The sequence below is a fragment of the Hippoglossus stenolepis genome, chromosome 19 (genome assembly GCF_022539355.2).
Source record: "Hippoglossus stenolepis isolate QCI-W04-F060 chromosome 19, HSTE1.2, whole genome shotgun sequence".
Lineage (NCBI taxonomy): Eukaryota > Metazoa > Chordata > Actinopteri > Pleuronectiformes > Pleuronectidae > Hippoglossus > Hippoglossus stenolepis.
The window spans coordinates 6,276,251-6,295,751 of NC_061501.1; the positions used below are offsets into that span (position 1 = coordinate 6,276,251).

The 19,501-nt window shown below is 41.7% G+C and overlaps 1 protein-coding gene across 2 annotated transcripts in view; it reads right to left on the reverse strand.

Moving 5' to 3' along the window:
- Window positions 1-18,704, reverse strand: part of ahrra (aryl-hydrocarbon receptor repressor a) — a 65,711-nt gene extending 47,007 nt beyond the window's left edge. For both annotated transcript variants that reach the window (XM_035142109.2, XM_035142107.2), the window contains exons 1-3: window positions 18,351-18,704; window positions 17,884-17,976; window positions 15,896-16,077 (exon numbers count right to left, since the gene is read on the reverse strand). In XM_035142109.2, coding sequence (XP_034998000.1) covers window positions 15,896-16,077; window positions 17,884-17,951 — 250 coding nt within the window. In that variant the 5' untranslated portion in view covers window positions 17,952-17,976; window positions 18,351-18,704. The remainder of the gene's footprint in view (window positions 1-15,895; window positions 16,078-17,883; window positions 17,977-18,350) is intronic.
- Window positions 18,705-19,501: the final 797 nt, after the last annotated feature.

Sequence of the window (19,501 nt, forward strand, 5' to 3'; positions counted from 1 at the left end):
TTTCCCATACTTTGATTTATTCGTGGCCATCGCCGCAGTAGCCACCACATGTTTTTGTTTTTTTCAAAATGTAGAGCATTGATTCGCTGAATTCCTCCTGAATATTCTGTATTGATTCACAACACAATCATCATTAAACTCAAGGGAGTACGCCCTTTTGCATTTAGTTGGTTCAGTGTTTTTTGTGGCTAATTCTCTTAAGTTGTTTTCCACCAGACGCTACAAATAACTCTTTGGTTTATGCCGACATGAAAGACAAAGGATTCAAATATGAACAGATGGTATAGATGAGCTGTTAGCCTTTAAAGGGATCCAACAGCAGCATCAGCTCAAGCGAGACACGCTGACAGATGCAGGGAAACAATCAGTTTTTGCTGCTTCTGTGTGTGCATGAGAGTGGGTATTTATAAAGCTATCACCACATTATCATGCCTGAGACATGTGAGCGGGTGCGGCATCTTCATCCTTAACTTGTTTAGGACATATTGAGGTCATTTTCCCTGGGTTTACACAACATTGCGTGAGAAGGGAAGGGTATCCGGTGGATCCAATTGCCCTCTGTGAGGGCGGCAGCGCCTCCATGAATGTGGCCTTTGAGTGGCGAGAGGCCAGTAGACATGCAGACAGCCTGTACTTACTGTATCTGGGAAATAGGCCTGATGCGACTTCAAACAGCCACAATGATGTTATTATGGTGCTCCCCCTCCTCCTCCTCATCCTCCCCCAAGCCTGTTTCTCTCTCTCTCTCCCTCTCTCTCTCTTTCTTTCTCTCTCTCTTCTTTCTGAGAACTCGTTGCTCATGAGTCACAAGGAAGGAGTCTCTAGTGATCTGTTGTTTACCCTTAATTTTAGTCATGGTAGGGCTTTGACCAATCTCTGCTTAAATTTCACTTTAAATTGGCTAAGACGTTTTATTTTGTTATCGTCCCCTTTAAAAAAGATTGATAATGAATTATCCAAAAGCTATAATTGAAGGTTTATTTTTTGTCTTTTCTTGCAGAGAGTGCTTTTAACAACAATTATTTAATTTGGTGAGCAGGGAAATTGGGTGGCTTTGGGGGACAATGAGGAAATACTTGGGTTTTTTTATCAGTAAAAGAGAATAATTTTGTGGGGTGTAATGGGAAAGCACCTAACCAAAAGTCCATGAAGCAATAAGCAATGGACTAATATAACCTTTGAAATGATAACCCTACACTGACTCGGCTCTTAACTCTGAGCAAAAAATGCACTTCTCACTCCCTGAGTCTGAACTGGGTTATCCATATCTTTAAGCCAAGATTTGCAGGTTCTTTTCTGCAGAAAATCAAATAAGGCCTCCTGGCAAACATTTGACAGGCAATAATGTGTGAGAGGTAGCAAAGTTCAACATCATTTTAAGCAAACCCAAAGTTTCCACAATGTGATGGAATGGCACAGAAAGAATATATGTGAAAACAGCTTCTTTTGAACTGGTATCAAACAGATAAAATGACGCAGGTGGCAGGCAGCAATGGACGACAAGTGGATGTGACTCAGCTTTGATTTTGGAGCTATATTTACACAAGCTTTCAACGTTGGTGAAAACTGTCATGTCTACATCTTTTCCGTGTGAGAAAGCTGCAGGGGCTGGGCTAACTTTTCACACTGAGAAACTTGGTCACATTTAGGAAAGACAAATTTTATCACACAAAATTAAATATGTAAAAACACTGTAGTTTTTGTATTAAAACTACACAACAGTTACGTAAACTGTGATTCTGTTTAAAGTATGTGCTTCACAGTTCAAGGGCTTAAGCTTGGAAAGTTTGGTATTCCAGGCTGTACAGTCCCTGCGCAAACATGCCAACACTCTTTCCCCCTTTAATCACCCTGTACTCGAGCTAATTGTTATCCCGGACCCGCACTGAAAAAAGCCTGTGCACATGTGAATCTGGAGACACAGCCAGGGAAAGCAGTGCGGGCCCTTATAGGTCAAGAAGCGCTGCATCAGAAAATCACATGTGATAGAAAAATTATGGGAGGGGTGTATGAAAAATAAACATGGGTGGAAGTGACAGATGACACTGAATGAAAACAAGGATTAGACTGTCAGCGCTGTGACTGGATAAATGTGGGTATATGTGTGAGTGTGTGTGTGTGCGCGAGTGTGTGTGATGCATATTTAAAACATTTGCAATTTGATGATGAAAACAAACCCTGGCACATTAGCATGGAGAATTTCCCGGCTCCGCACGCAAGTTTAGAGCAGGGGAGGGCCCCAGTGTGTGTGTGTGTGTTGCTGTGGGTGAAGCCGGCAGCTGTTTAAATTCGGTCTAACAGTGCTCTCTCTGCAACATGCCAATTTAAACACGATCCTCAGGGACAGAAACAGAGTCTGACACTTCTCTTCACCACCTCTTTCTGTCATTTTCTCTCCATGTCCTTGTTTTCCCTCTTCCTTATCCTCTCCCTCTTCCTTACACTTTTTCCTATTGTTCATATATAGGAATATCTCATGTGTTGCTTATGAGCTGACATTAAATGTGAAGTCAAGCCCACGATATAAGCCATATAGCTCACTTATCTGGCAGCGACGCGGCAGTAGTACCCGATATGAGGATCTGACTCTATCTCTTTGCTCCCTGTCATGAATCATCTTTAAGAGGTCACAACATTGCGCCTGATGAATAAGTCATCAGCTGCTAGGTCGCTGGAAGGTCCGGAGGTTTGATGATGCCTGTGGCTCAATTTCTAATAAACTGAAAAACACAAAGGAACCTCTTTGAAGTTAATATTTAACTGGAAAACGTTGTTTCATTTGCAATTTGAAATATCTGAAATAGGCTACTGTGACATTTTAAGTAAGGACTGTGGTAGAGTAGAAAGTAGAAATGGAGGTTAAATCAGATAAACAATAGTTGTGTCCCAATTCAGGGGTTGCATCCTTCAGAGGATGCATTTGAAGACAAATTGTGTCACAGTGGCATGGCTAGGCTATCCCCTCTAGAAAGACAAATGGATACTTCTATCCCCTAGAAACAAAGGCTGTGGTTGGATGCTTTCCAGCCCAACCTATGCCAGGATTCATTGCAGTTGAGTGACGAACGTATTTAAAACCCACATTAGTGTAATTAACAGCCTGTAAAGGTCCAGTGTATAAGATTTAGGTGAAAGGGATCTAGCAGAAATTGAATATAAAATAATCCTAGTGATGTTTTCATCAGAGTGTTTCATCTAAATTGTACAAATTGTTGTTTTCTTTACCCTAGAATGGGCCCTTTATATTTAAATGCCATGTTATTTACAGTAGTCCAGACTGGACAAACAAAGAGTTTTTATAACAACTAGATGTCACTAAATTCTACACACTGAACCTTTAAAATAAAGCAGCCCCTTTTAAACAAGATCTCACTTTACTGCCGTGAAGAGGTCTGCCATTATGCCACTCTGCTTGTTTACACTTTGTGATTTTTATTCTGGCAACAACAGCATGAGCGTCCTGTCTCCGCCATGATGGCTTTCCCTTTTACACGGAAGTCAAATTAGCTCTATGACCACCACTGCCAACTTAAAGGCAGAAAAACAAAGTCCCTCCTTCATTCCGTGTTCGTACCGCATACAGAACAGCGAGAATAAAGGCGCAACATTCCCGCCTTGAACAAGCTTGTGTGGTGTATATGAGGGAGAATATCATGAGCAGACAAAACCAACTCAACTCAAGAAAGGACAGCAACTTTTAAAAATAGCTTTCTTCTCCTTTATTATTCACTCGCTACATGTTTTACTGTTTTCTTTTTTTTGCAACTCAAAAAGCCTCAGAGAGCTTTTACCATGCACTCCCCCCAGTGGGCCTTTAATGCTGGTGGTGTCCATGAAAACCTTCACTGGGGGCAAATGATCCAGTATGGAGACACACACATGCACTCATGTCCGCACACACACATGCCTCCAGTAGAAATCAATGGTCTTAACGCATAAATAAAGGAAACACTTTAAAACGTCTGTCTTGAGTCAACCGTGTTTTACCCGACATTTTTGTGTGTGTGGGTGGTTGTGCAAAATCGTCAAACCCCAGTGGAGTTTTTCTGATTGACTTTAACAATGTGATGAAATCTGAAGCCAGGTTGACACAACAGGGATTCAAGATGAAATCCCTCGCCCCTGCTCATCATTTTTTGTACAGTGCATACAAACACACACACACACACATGCACACAAACACACACATCCAGAATAAATCCCAGTAAGCACTAGGGCCCCGTCGTGGCTCTGTTTACTGTTGAACACTTAAGATATACCTTCCTTTCTCCTGGCTAACAACTAACGCCTGGGGGGCTGAAGGTCTGAGCCAAGCACAAGTCACGCAACTTCCTCTCCCTCTCTCTCTTTCCCTCTCCCTGCATGGCCCCCGTCCCCACACACACACACACACTGTCCAGCCTGACTGCCTTCATACCTGACTGCCTTGCTTGAGACATTTGGCCCTGCAGAGCTTTCCCTCTTAAACAATGTGCCTGGACGCTGTCAAGTCAAAGACGATCGCGCAGCTGTTTACTGATGTTCACCTTCACTTTGTCTCTCATTGCAGCGCCCGAGTGAGCGTGCTTCGTGTGTGCTTCGTGTGTCTTTCGTGTGTGTGTGTGTGTGTGTGTGTGTGTGTGTGTGTGTGTGTGTGTGTGTGTGTGTGTGTGTGCGAGAGGAACGATTGTCTTTACCCTCTGTCTCGCTCGCTGTACCCTCTGCTTACGTCTCTCCCCACCCTAAAAATATTTTGTCAGGCTCACTCATTCGATGATAATTCAGCAGAGAGCAGGAGTTCACTCAGAGTTCAGGCTGCTCCCGATGCACCGAGCGCAGCAAAGGCCTGCCAGGCAATAAAAAAATAAAAGCCACGCAAAACCCTTTTTAAACACCCCCTTGTATTACATTTTTTGTTCTCTTTAATTAACTCTCGTTATTAATTGGCCCGTTCTGACTGAAACAAACGCTTTTTACAGCACCATTAATTGGATTTAATATGAGAGAACTTATGTACGGTGAATTTACATTTTGGCCAACCTCATCTGAAATTGAAAAAAACGGAACCCAAAGCTTCTTCAAATAACCCTAACTTCATATGACATGATCTCAGGAACTATTTTTACTCAGGCGGGTAACGTGCTCCTGTTTTCCCATATCAAATGCTGATGAAAGGGGACCTCATCTGGCTGACGGTAGTTAGTGTATCGAGCTGTATCGGGTCAGATGCCACCTTTGGTTAGTGATCTTTCCAACCGCATGGAAACATATCGATTTACATTAGAGAACAACAGCAGGGTCCGGGCCCGGACACTTTTGTACACCCAAGCATGCTTCAATTAAGTTAAATGGAGGTGACAGGCAAAACAAACGGTCTGAAGTACAGTGTACCGGTTGTAGTGATCATGCCATGACAGTAACCTTGTTGAGAAAAACAACATGGTCAGAATTGTTACCAGTTGTGTTGCTTACAAAGAGCATACACTCCAGTTCCTCGCCATTCATTCCATCACTCAGGTATCTGTACATTTAGAGCACCTTTCTGTTGCAATGTTAGTGTAAGTGTCCAGAATCATGATGCATTCGGCTGAGGTTATAGACTGTGTTTCCTAAATGGAAATAAAGTCCGACAAAATGTGGAGAGACAGCTGTGACAGTTTTTTAGATTTAGTTGGTTTCTTCCCCTCACACCCACTTCACTGGTTAGTGGTTTGTCTTGGTAAGATGTTGGCCCGTATCGTGCCAGAGAAACAGTGTCACGGAGTTCATTCATCAGCCGCTATGAATAGCGGCTCCATTCGCTTGGTTTAGCCATCAACAGATCGCATTACTGACACCGCTGAGCTTTTTATGCTGGTGGCCATGTTAAATTGGTTGTGCAGTAGCTAATAGGGCCTGGGTGTTCACCGAGAGGAAACTGGTTGCCATTTGAGCCAGGATGACGGTTCTCGGGAGTGAATCTATGTCATACCATCAGTCAGCTGATTGTGATTTGTGTCTAAGCCATGCAAAAAGGACAATAGAGGTACACAAACAGGGCAAGCTTGCCAATAATAAATATTATTCTTTGATTCCACTTGTTTTTTATTTACATTGTCTTACAATTTCAAAACAATTTATAAGACTTTTCTTTGTTTGATTCCCGCACTGTTGCTAAATGAATTCAGTTTTCTCAAATTCACTGATCCCACAACAATTGTTCTAAAAGAAAACTCAGGAAGCTGTTTCTGCGCAGAAGAGCCTCCAGCACACCACAACAAATGAAGAAATTACTGTTCCGAGCCCTAATGAGTTATCAAATGGGTTTTCAACATGTGGCTTTGGGCAGGAATAAATCTGTAAGCTATAGTGCATGTTTGCATGGAGATAAACAAAGTCTATTTGTTTGTTGTGTGTATGTGTGTGGGGGGGGGAGGGGGTGAATATAAATTGGCAATGTGAAATTATTTAATCTTAGCCAAAAGGGGTGTAGTTTGGGGTTCAGCATGGTTAGAGTGACGTGCTTGTAAAAATAGCACACTGCAAACCAAGAGCAGAACAAATGTTTGCAATAAGAAATATGACTGCCAAGAACATTATCGTTCAATAGCTGTAGGTTAAAACAGACTCGACATCAGAGAGGGGATGTACAATTTCTAATTGATATTACAAAATATGTAAAACAACAGCTGGGATTTGTCAGCATGTTTGTAGCATCACTGCGTGCTTTAACTGCTTCCATAATATAATCATCATCTTAATCTCCAGGGGACTTAGTGCTTGTTGCTTCCCTCCTCGTCCCACTGTGCTTCTCCTGCTCAGGCAGAGCAGCGTGCTAGGCGGTAGCTGTGACAATAATTACACAAGACAGCTCCCAACAATAGTGTTGGGCCAACAAAGGCTTCTGCTCCCTCTGCATGAGTCCTGGCTGTCTATTCACACTCACTCAAACTCAAACACACACTCTACCCGTCTGTTCACACACACACACTTGCACACAAACACACCTCCCATTGCCGCGCAGCCGCCACTAGCTGTTACAGTTAGCGTCGAAGGGGGCCCCCCTCGGCACTGATTTGAGTAATTCACTTATGGCCTTTTGTGATCCCAGGGGGCTCCACTGGTCCCCCAGGCCAACAGAGTCCAACTCCACTCAAGCGAGTTCAGTGTCTGTGGCACGAGAGGCCAGGCAGGGACAAAGCCAGTGTCATGCCTTTGATTCAAGCAACTAATGAGTTAGCTGTGAGGATCCTAAATGCATAAGGCGGCTTCTCCATTCACAGTACTCGACACATACAAGGGATTAGCATGGCTGGCCTGTCGTGCTAGTTAACAGCTATTGTGTTGATGATTATTGCAGAGGGGGCAAACACACATGCAAGAGGGTGGGAGAGTGAGCCGACATGCAACTAATGCACAATTTAGCATGAAATCATAGGGCTGGTAATAGTTGTGTTAGCTGCAACCAAGTAAATATAAGAACATTTGAACTGCAAATATGCATGAAGCTTCACATTCAGCAGAAACAGGCTCATCACACCTTATCCAACCATTTTACTGGTGTCTGGGGTGAACTTCTGCCAAAATTATCATCATTTTGTTTCACCCAAACCCAAAGGAAAGGAATGATTAAACCCTGAGCACTGGCATTAAGTTTGTGAGAACACATTTTACCTTTTACCCTAGAAACATATAAATCGGCCATACATCTATCTCTGTGTGTAGAGCTTGTAGCACGAAATCACAGACATTGCATGTGGAGGAAAGAGGAAGGAGAAAAGCCTGAGCAGTGGCATTTAGCCTGATCACGCACTCTCCATGTAACACATGGAGACGAGAGGTGATTTTCTTTCAAAGAGGTCAGCGAAACAAACAGAAGGGCAGAACCCCATCGAGAGGAAGAAGGAGAAGAGGAGGAGGAGGAGGAGGAGGAGAAGGAGGAGGAGACAGGGACAGAAATGTCATGGTCAAACTGTGTTTAAGAAGAAAGAATAAACAGAGAGTTAATAAGAGAGGTGACAGAAATGGTGTGACAGGGTGAGTCTGTGAGTCCATTTCACAATAACACTCACGCAACATGCAAATTTTCTCTGCTTCAGCACATACCAACACACCAAATTGGGATGATGCTTTGAATCAAAACACAAAACTAGTGTTTTACAAGGGTTATATGATGTGTCTCATATGAAGAACCTTGCAAGAAGACTAAGAACCAGAGTAGATACAGTGGGATGTCCTCAGAATGGACTGCAGAACCGCAAACAAAGGACTGCGCTAAGACACCACAGAGAAAACACAAACCCAAAGCAGTATGTCGGCGAACTGTGATGGCAGAGCTGAATGAGAAAGGTCTGAGATGGGGAGAGGCCCAACACGAAGCCCAGGATGGGTCCAGATGGAGGCAGGTCATCCATGCGTTATGCTCAAAGGATGGAGAGGACAAATAAATACTAAAATAATAAGTGATGTGTGTTGCATCACCAAAACTGATGAGACGATTCATGAAAATAACTAATGTCAGTCAGTCCGTTCAGTTTGTGACACTAAGCATTACCTTTTTATTGCTCTTCAAAAGTCTGTTAACAGCTCAGGGTAAACAGGGGATTTCGTGCCACCAACCGAAGTGCAGCTCTGGCCAGTCAGCTTATATCTATCTTCAGGCTTGTTGTGACATATGACATTTAACTGATATGATGGGCTGATGGGTGGAATTCCTTGCATCCCTCGAGCTTGCATGCACTGTGTGCTGGGAGGCCTCAAATGTGCAATCGTCAGGCGTGAATGAAGCATCGACAAATCAGCGTGTGAGCATTGATTCACAGCTCGTCGAGTTGATACTAATTACCTGTGAAGTTTAACTGATTCCAAGTGATTCCTAGTCCCCTCTGTGACTGGGTCAAACAACAGGGGCGCATGAAAAGGTCTAAGGGTTTGACCTTCGCTATGTTTGAGTGTTCACTTCAAAAAAGCTTTCGACAGATGTAAGAAATGGGTTAATGAGCTGTGCAGCCAAGTACCTATTATGGGAGCCTATGATAGTAGATTCCTTCATCCATCCATTATCTATACTTATCCTTTGAGGGTTGTAGGGGAACAGGACTGATCCTCGCTGACATTGGGCAAGAGAAGGGGTACACCCTCAACAGGTCGCCAGCGTATCGCTGGGCCGACATACAGAGACAAACAATCATTCACACTCTCATTCACACAATTTGGAGTCTCCAATTAACCTAATCCTCTTCTGCGTGTGGAACACTGTGAGAGGAGGCCAGAGGACTTGGAGAAATCCCACACTGCCATGGGAAGATCATGCAAACTCCACACAAAAATATGGGATTCAAACCTGGTACGTTCTTGCTATTAGGCGACAGTGCTAACCACCGTACCACCATGCTGACCACTAGGTTCCTTCAAACAACCCAAATTATCCTGATTCTCAAAAGCCTGATTGAAGCTGTACCTGAGCACAGCTGTGCTTTGAGGTAACTTCTTATGTCAGCATGCTAACACTGAGCAAACAAAGAAAGATTGATGAGTTTAGTGAGATGACAAACATACATGTGTACTAGCAAGGGCTTCATTGAGTCATAGACAAAGTGAACAAGCTGCTAATTCAATCACACTTTGAATAAGAATGTGAAAAATGTGTGGGTCGTAGTGTATGGTTCACCTTAAATTTCAATAGCTCAGGCATTTTACTTCAAGTGACCATGTCTTGACCTTTCTGTTGCTAAGCCTTGTCACTTCATTTATAGTCTGTGCAGCTCGCTGATTTGTCTTGGCCCCTGCCCTAGCGTCTCGTCTGCATTTGGGTTGTGGAGTTTAGGGAAAGGAAAAAGTCCAGGGTCACCAAGAGTTTAGTAAACACAAAGACCATCTATAATCTGACCTGAGCACATTTTCACCCCTGAGCAAAGACTCCATTCAGGAACAGCTATCCCACTGCAGCACTTCCCTCTTTGGGAAATTAAATGGTCTGCACTTGTGTTGACTCGATTGGATACAGATTTGACATGAAAAAGATTAACCCACAAATAGTGGTGAAAGGGGGCTTACATCCATGAAATTATCTTAAATTTGTAGATGTGAGAATTAGGACCTAGACTGATGGTTTTGCCTTGTTCTCCCCTTCCTCTCTTGGTTACAAAATCACCTCCTGTCTGTCGGTTGACGTCACAAGAGGCATATGCGTGGTGCGGGTCTGCCTGTGGCCTTTCTCTTCCTCTTTTGCTGTAGCTCACCCAGTATTTAGAAATAGACAGACAGTAAACATCCTGAATGTGGTGCGAACACATTCAGAGATATGGTTGCTCTATGGATTTTGTATATAAATATATATAGGTTATCAAACTTGGCAGAGATGGGTACACTTGCACTCGAATCTCTCATCACATCTGTGTGTGTCTATATGTGTGTTACCATTCCCTGTCAACACCCCGACTGGTCCGACAGCCATAATTGAGGACTTCTAGACACACACACACACACAGACACACTTATAAATGCACCCCGCTATGATGTGGATACACTTACACCACAGGCATTTATATTTGGGCATGAGATTTGTTTTGGTGGTAATTTTAGGGGTTGTTATGATTTATTGCAATACACGGCAAATTTCAGAGCAGATCATTTACTAAAAGCCAAGCGTTACTGCACTGAAGTCATCTAGATAGTTTGTGTGTCCATTCATAAAGTTTTTTTTTTTATGTTTACCTCTGCAAAGGTTTTAGAGGATTTAAGATACAAAAATAAAAAGAGTTTTCATGTGAATACTGGTTAAATTAACCAGAATAACACTGGAAAAGATTATTATCACCTGCAGCTTAAATTCTAAAAATCATATGGTTGGTCATTCTCTGTTCAGGCTGGAAATAATTATATTGCATTGGAGTGCACAAACTATCTCCATCCAACTAACAGTTGTGTTACTGATGAAAAGCCACAGTTAAATGATAGAACAGAAACTGCTGGAAGAATGCAACTCAGCTTCTGCACAATTAAACATAAATATATTTTTATGAAGTATGATAGCTGGGTAAAACTAATAAATACAGGAATATTAACAACTATAACTGGAGCCATTGAGTGTGAGATAATCCCACTTGTCTGGCAAGTCATTTTACAATCCCTTGAAATGAGCAACAATAAGGAAACAAGTGTTCGAACAGCTGTGAGAACAAGAAAACTGAAAAAAAGTGGGCTTCTTGTAAAATGTGACAACTATGGATGATTTTAATCGATTGAGGTGTTAAATACCACTGAAGGTTGATGCTGGTCACAGATCATAAAAACAAGCCTCTGTAAGCTTTTTTTCTCCAGTGTTGCTCTTGTTGTTAAACTTGCCTGAAATCCACCAATCAACTTTAATTGAACTTTCCTCAGGCATGTCCCTTTACTTTGGGCAGATGCTTTGAAAATATAGAGCAGAAGAAGAAGATATAAAACTATATGAATTAAATGCATGAATACTTAATGAAAACATGCAAAGAAGAGGTTAAAAGATAGACAAAACCAAGTCAGTGTGCAGCTGGTACGCTAGAGGAGGTGAAGGAAAGACTTCTAATATCTGATCCCAAGAGTGAAGATAAGGACGGCGAGAGAGGGGAGAGAGACAGACATGGTGCAATGAGAAATACATATGGATTAATGGGGTGTGATGTGAATCTGATCGCAGCACCACGCGGGTCAAGACCTGAGACTGTGACAGATGTCGTCAAACTAAGCTTCTGTCCCACCTCATCAAAGAACCAGAGCGCATGCTGTCAAAATAGCCACCATGGCGTGCAGACTGCAAAACACACACTCTAGCAAAAACGCAGGTGCCAACATTCAAGTCTAAAAGCTACCTTGCTCAGGGGCACGCCATAAGTAGTATTTTTTTAAGGAGAAGAAATGCCAGACCTCTTTGAAGGATTTGGACCAGTGGTGGTAACAAGTTTACATATTTTACAACTTTTATTAGGAAAAATGCATTTCCACCCTACAGACAAACAATACCCACAAAAAGAAACTAACTATATTGACATACAAATCATGCCAGCAGCTACTTTTAATGCATTACCACAAATTACATCAACTGATATCAAGCCCATGGCAGAGCAATACAACAGCCTTATTTATAGGATGACAGGCAGCACATTAGGGAGGACGTTCCGTCCTTTATTACATGGTCCCCAGGATCTCGCTCTTAAAACTCCCATCTGATTCTCATCACAAGCTCTGCTGACTTCTCATCTTGTTACAGCCTATTTCAATTTATATTAGTCCAACAGGCACCAGAGCTACAGCGGATGAGGGGGAAAGGAGGACAGAAAGAAAGGAAACTTAGAAAGGATTAAGACCTCTATCTATTTAGTCTTTTGCAGGTGTTTTATGATACAACACCCTGTCAGCATCTCAGCAATAACACAAATTAATAACAATTTTAAAATGGAAAGAATTCCTTGTAAAATGTGCTTTTAATAAAGAAATCCTCTCTAAAAATATGGTTGTAACCTAATTAAAAGTTCTCAACAAAGCAAAATTCTAGTTTTAATAATGAGATTTTTTAAAACGCAGTGAAACACGATCAAGCAAATCAGACTTTAAAAGCACGTACATCACCGGAGGAGAAATAAAGGCAATCGGGGCAGAAAGACAAAGGAGGGATAGTTAATCCTCAGGGTAAATATTTAACAAGCTCAGCAATTACAGTGAGGGCAGAGAACTAACATGGAGGGGAAGAGAATTACAGCCTGCTGACTGTCAACACACATGTCCTCATGGACCTATAGGGCTTGGGTATTTGACTAGAAATGCTAAAAGTATCGATACGCTGACCTAAAATAAAAAAATGTTATAAAAAAGATTGGACTAAGAGTTCCACACAGCCTGTAAGCTATGAAATGATGATTTTGGCTTTGTATTATTAGGATTGTTTTTTGTAGGACTGTTACTCTCTGGACATGTGGTCCGTTCTGCAGGCTTCACCTGTGCCATGGATTACTTAAATGTGATTATATGTATTTCTATTGTGTCCAGATAACTATTGCAGCATAAGCACTGAAAGAAAGAGGAAGCAGTGTCTCCTGCTTTTAAGTTTTAAGTCTGCATGTGTTTATGAATTTATCAATAATTTAATATTTTGTGCATAATTGGGCACTAATGCCTACTGTTCTGCTAGGTAGGCATGAGGAGTATGATGTTGTATGATGATTAAGTGAATCTCTGTATGTTTGCTTTTTATCAACACATGCACACAAAAAGCAGAAGGGTTTTATTTGTATTGAATATAGGTGCACATCATTTACTGTGCTCCACCCATGAGCAGTCATGCAACACAGAGAGGGGGAATCTCAGGTGCTTCCAAAACCACCTGCCACTCTTGAAACCCTCTCACACACTGTACACGAGATACCGATAAGTCAATAAACCAGAGTCTTAAAAGGGCAAGGCAGGTGATACAACCCAACCCGAAGCCAAATCCTGTACTCACTTAATCACAACTAACTGAACTGGACATCAGTCTTGACTCAGTAACAACTCCACACAGTCCCCCCCAGTGGACAAACAGAAGAACTGCATCACATACAAGCAGAGAAATCGTCATTCTTCCTGTGAAAACCATTTATAAAGGCAAATGACACCTTAAAGTTACGGTTTTTCATGGTTTCATGTCATGCTGTCAGGGCATTAGTCACTGAATAGCCACCAAAAAAAAAAAAAAAAGGAAAAGGAAAGATGATTATGACTGTTGCTACAAACCACAGGAAGGATGTGCATGTGTACGTGTTGCTCATCTTAGAATTATTTATTTTTTTACACTTTTAAAGGTTTAAATATCAGTGGGGGAAACTGTAATTGGGAGAGTCAAGTGAGTGGACCGAAGCGAGATGCTTACAGAACCAAATCCCCCATGTTCCACTCTAATTAATCCCATTAGTGTAGCATCAAAAGACAGCTAAGCTGGTCACTTCTGCCACTGATAACAAGGCATCCAGCAGAGGCCGAGCGATCAGCTACAAGCTTTGGCATTAATGCATGTTCACACAGTTCAGAGTGGAAGATCCTGAAATATTTACAGACAAACGCCACCTTTGCGGTTCTGACTGCAACTTTGAGGTGACCCATTAACACTGCCAAACAATACACAAGCAATATCACCTCTCTGTCTTTCAACAGGTTCTACACACCTTTCAACACTTTTATCAGTTCCACACACATACACACACACGCCTGAACCGTCTTCATTTTCCAGCTCTTCACTTTTCTGCTGTGACAGCCATCATCACTCTTCCTTGAGGCGTGATGTGCGGTCTTTCGCTCTCTCTCTCTCTCTCTCTCTCTCTCTCTCTCTGCGTGAGCCATTATCCAGGAAAGGCACCTTTAATAAGTCCGATTAGCACCTGTACTGCGTCTTTGCGTGATGGCTAAGCTAAATGAGCATTTGTGGGTACAATAACTGAGTGTTATGTTAGTTTGTGTGTGTGTGTGTGTGTGTGTGTGTGTGTGTGTGTGTGTGTGTGTGTGTGTGTGTGTGTGTGTGTGTGTGTGTGTGTGTGTGTGTGTGTGTGTGATCCTAAAGTTGCATGACTCTAGCCAAACAGGATGCCAGTGGTTGGGTGCCATGCCAAACCAAGGGTAGCGGATGATGGAGATTAACGGTACTGTAAGGATCAGGGGTAAAGAAGGTAGAAGAGGAAAGCCATGGAGATGCAGCTGCAAAACTTTCTCAGCTGGTTAGACCCTCAGAAAAAAACCAAGAAAAGAGCTTTACATGAGGAATTTCTTCCTGAAGGCAGTGAAGTTCCTAACATGCCTCCCTCCCCCCCCACCCTCTTTCAACTTTATTGCGCACATTTTCCAGAAAGACGGGGACGGTGGTTCGATGCTCATTTTCTTGAGCCGTCACATCCAGCTGTCCAGTGGCTGACGTGTTGATGAAGCAGCCACCAAGGCCACCAGCAACTAAATACGTTAACAAGATTCCCATGAATATTTGACGGGGATTGTGGAGAATAAGGAGGGAGGTGTTCAGTGCATGGTGGGAGGGTGGGAAAACAAGTGTGCGGCCTCTGTGTACCTCTTAATTACATGTGACTATAAGACAAATAGTACTTCATATCTGCTGCCGCAGAGGTTTTCTTCAAGTCATCTTAATAAAACCTCAATTATAAATCAAAGAAAGGAAGCTACTCAAAAACAAAATATCAGTTGCACCATAAAACAAGAAGAGAGATTTGTGCTGTTTAATCTTTGAATTATCTCTTCCTTTGAATCAGAGTCAGTTCATGACACAGAGCTCAGAGGATTTTTTACTCATGACGCAGACACAATAAATTCACAGGTTATTCCCAGATTCTAAGAGATGACCAGAATGTAACAGGCCACTATTATCAGTCCTCTTCCTCTTATCGTTAGTTGCATTTTAAATGGATTTAGAGGTCACAAGCTATTGACAAATATTTAAGAGCGTGAACATTAGTTGAACATCACACGTACACCAGGCTGAATGAACAAGGGTTTGAATGACAGTGTGTGGTGGGAAGCAAGATTAAACATCTTTAAGTGACTATTTCTGTGGCAAAATGATACAAAATGCAGGGTTTTTTTTAACCTGAAACCAGGATAAAACTCCCTATAAGGTTGTAACTATACTAATCATATTAATAACTTAAATATGTAATGTTATCAGTGTTTCCTAACATCAATTTACATAGGTTAATGGGTTTTCATGGCCAGGCAGCATATTCAAATTCCCTGTATCATATCTACTATATATTTATCAAAGATAAACCATTTTACTCTATGCCAATTTTCAGGCACTGATATTCTATTATCAACAACATATCAGTCAAACTTGTATCAACTCAAAGCCAAACACTTTCACATGCACACATGAACCAGACACTCGAGCCCATTCCACAACAAATGACAACTTTTTCACTCCCCCTACCTTGGAAGAAACTTTTCACGCGGAGGTAGGAAACTGCGAGGCGCAGCACGGACAGCTTGTCCAGCTTGGAGATGACATCCGGGGGAAACGGCAGCAGGCTGGCCAGCCGGTCCAGCTCGGCGTTCAGCCTGTCCCGGTGCCGCTTGGACGGGTTGGTTTTCTCGCTGCTCGAGGACGGCTTCCTGAGGATGACACGGACAGGAAGGGAGAGAGAGAAAGAGAGGGGTTCAGAGGGCACCGGGGAATGTGTGTGTGTGTGTGTTAATCATTAGTCACACATTAAAATAAGCTGCAAACTATTGCGGTTTTAGCTATATGGTCCAAACATAGTGGAGAACCACCTCAACAAGAAGTAAGACACAGAAAAGTTGTTTGACTTCACTTGTTGGAGTCATTCTTCTGTTAACGGGAACATTCGTACATCACACAGGCCTTTTCATAAAGCTTACAGTCTCCTTGCTATCAGCAGTGATATATAAACTGTGGCCAAGACCCTGTATTTATGGGTCTTAACATAAAAACTTCCAAAAACTCTCTTTGTGTACTTAACTCATTGTTCACTGTATTCCTATTCGATTTTTGGATTATTCGAAGGAAGAATTGGCCGGAATTAAGTTTTATTCATTAATGTTATAGTTGTTCGTCATTATTGGGAAACAACTACAGGACTGATGAGGTACGGTAAGCTCCCTTGACAACAAGAGACACATGACCAAATAAACCGCAGTTCCTTTTGACTCAGCTTTCCCCTATACATCATGCACCACACTGTGCTTCCTCCAATGATCTTTTCTTTTTTTCTCACGAGACGCATTTCAATCTTAGCATTTATGTAAAATATCTGTATTTAATCATACCCACTGCAGCTATCTCAATCTTCTCAGTGATCCCTGATATTGGTATTGGTAATAAAGTGTTGCTAATACACGGCACTGTCCCTCTCAGTGCCGCAGAGGATGTCCAAGTGTGCTTGGACACAGAGTTGTGTGTGTATTTTAATATGGAGTACACAGCTTTACCAGCAGAACTCAACATGATCCGCATATGTAATGGTCAGCTCCGATTTCCGCAGCTGAACATTTCTGTCCATCTCAACAGAGACGGAAAACTTTTACGTGAATGCATGGACTTTGTTTCCTTGCGATGACTCAACTAATAATCCCATTTTTACACTTGTTACTGTTGAAAAATATCGAAAGGAATAAATGTGAATGTCAAGTTTTAATCAGAGCATTCTGCAAAAGTTTACTTCACTTGTAAGTTTAAAAAATATGCACAGAGAACCCATAAAATCTTGAATCCATAATTAGACAAGGAAACATCAGTGAATGGCACCTAATTATAATTCACAGTTCTACAACATCCAGTGGCATTAGAGGCAAACTAGAACTCCAAATGCATATTTCAGTCCACATACAATAGTGATTTGATGTGGCAAACATTTCCTTTCAGATCAGCAGCGAAGGCGGTGCAAAACATGAAAACTTTATAAATGCCACAGGCCTTGTTAAATTACCACTTCCCTCTTCAAAATCTTATATAACCTACATTCACTATTCATGGCCTCAGCTGACAAGTTAGTCCAAAAAAAGTAGACCTCAATTTACCCATAAGTCACTCCCATTTCTACCTATTTGGATATAAATATTTAAAAGTAAGCCAAGGTGAGTCGTAAGATGCTTATAATTAATGAACTTTAAATATGTGGGGAATTAATAATAGTATATATATATATGCAATAAAATGCTCTGATCATTAGTATTACATCTGTAAACCTGTTATTCGGTACAACATTTCATTCAATACCAACTAGAGCTCACGCCTTTGTCATCTACTCTTTAAAAAAGCAATTCATGAAGTCGACACTTGTGTTTTTCCATTCAGGTTAAATGATTAGGAAAAAAGCAACAACAAAATGTGCATCCCTATAAACTACACAACACTGATGTGACAAAAACAAAAACCCATGAAAGCATCAGCTCCTTAACTGTTTTTGGATGGGCTTCCTCCTCTTTCTGCCCGCGTACATGCAGTCTCCCGGAGGGATCATGGTCATGCGCTCCGCGGAGGTAACAGGTGCGCTGCGGAGGAGACAGAGGGGACGTTAGGTTCACATGTAAAAGCCATGATTACTGAAACACGTCCCCACACGTTGCTGAACATTACAAGTCACACATTGAGGTTAAATATGCAGTTAGCTCATCTTTAAAATGAACTTAAAATCACCTTAATTAAGTAAAAGATTTTTTTTTAAATCAACAAAATATCAAGAGTTGAGATTGGTGGCGTAAAAAACTAACACATTTAGATTTAAGAATAACACACCGGTGCAACTTCTATTTAACATCCATAACAGTGCAAAGACATGCTGGACCCTTAATGAAAAAGCAATGAAATATTATTTGCAATTCAAAAATAAAATAACACCAAAAAAAAAGAAATAAAGTCCACTCACCCAATATCAGTGTGGATGTCAGTTAATTCCAGTATAGTGTTGTTGGCCGCTGAGCCACATTCACTCTAAGTGCAGAAAAAAAGGGAGAGACGCGTCTCCCACAGGGTGCACCGGCTCGGTAACGCCAAATGATGATAAGTCCAAGGAAATCAAATAAAAGCGCAGAGGTCCTGTGTGCTCCGCTCCGAGCTGATGTTTTCATCAGCTGCGCTCTGCTCGGGGCAGATGTTGGCTGATGCTTTATACCCAATTGAGTCGCCTTCACTTCCTCGCGTTTCAGGTGGCGGATTCCACTGAATGACATGTCGAGCTCTTCGCACGCAACTCTCTGCCTCACAAACACAACAGCGACACACACACACACGCACATACACACGAGGCTTATGCTGCATTCAAGAACTCCCTGTAAATGGGATACAGAGACATTTTGAGGGGAGCTTGCTCTGACCTGAGAGAAAAAGGCACACACCATGCTCATGTGAAATAACACATTCATGCAGGCTTCCGATTTCTAAGCGCTAGTTTAAGCAGAGATATGATATTGCGTCTTGATCTTAAAGGTTCAGTGTGTAAGGTTTGGGTGAAGGAGATCTATTGGCAGAAACTGAATATAAATTAATCCTAGTGATGTTTTCCCTAGTGTGTGATCTTCTAAATTGTACAAATTGTTGTTTTCTTTAGCCTATGTTTACATACTTTATAATTACATCAGTAGTGGGTCCTCTCTACGGAGGCTGCCATGTTTTTTACAGTTGTCTAAACTGGACATACTAAAAACCTTTTGAGTTTGTATGATAACTGAAGGCTACCACAGGTTCTCTTATATGTTTGGAAGTGGAAGCTGAGGTGCATGAGGGGTATTCAGCCGCAACATGAAACTTCACTATTAGATGTCACTAAATTCTACACTGAACCTTTAACACTGTCACCTTTCTGATTTGCAAACTACATTCTTCAAACTTCAAAAATAGACTGTTAACAAGCGTCACTTGATAAATGGCATTGCTTTGCATGATATCAGACTTTAATGTGTTTAAACTTTAGCAAACTATTTGCCTACTCCTACTTATACAGCCACAATAATAATTTAACTTTCTCCAGAGGGGCAACTCAGTCAAAAGAGGGCAACCGGGCAGTTGCTCGGCCAGCCA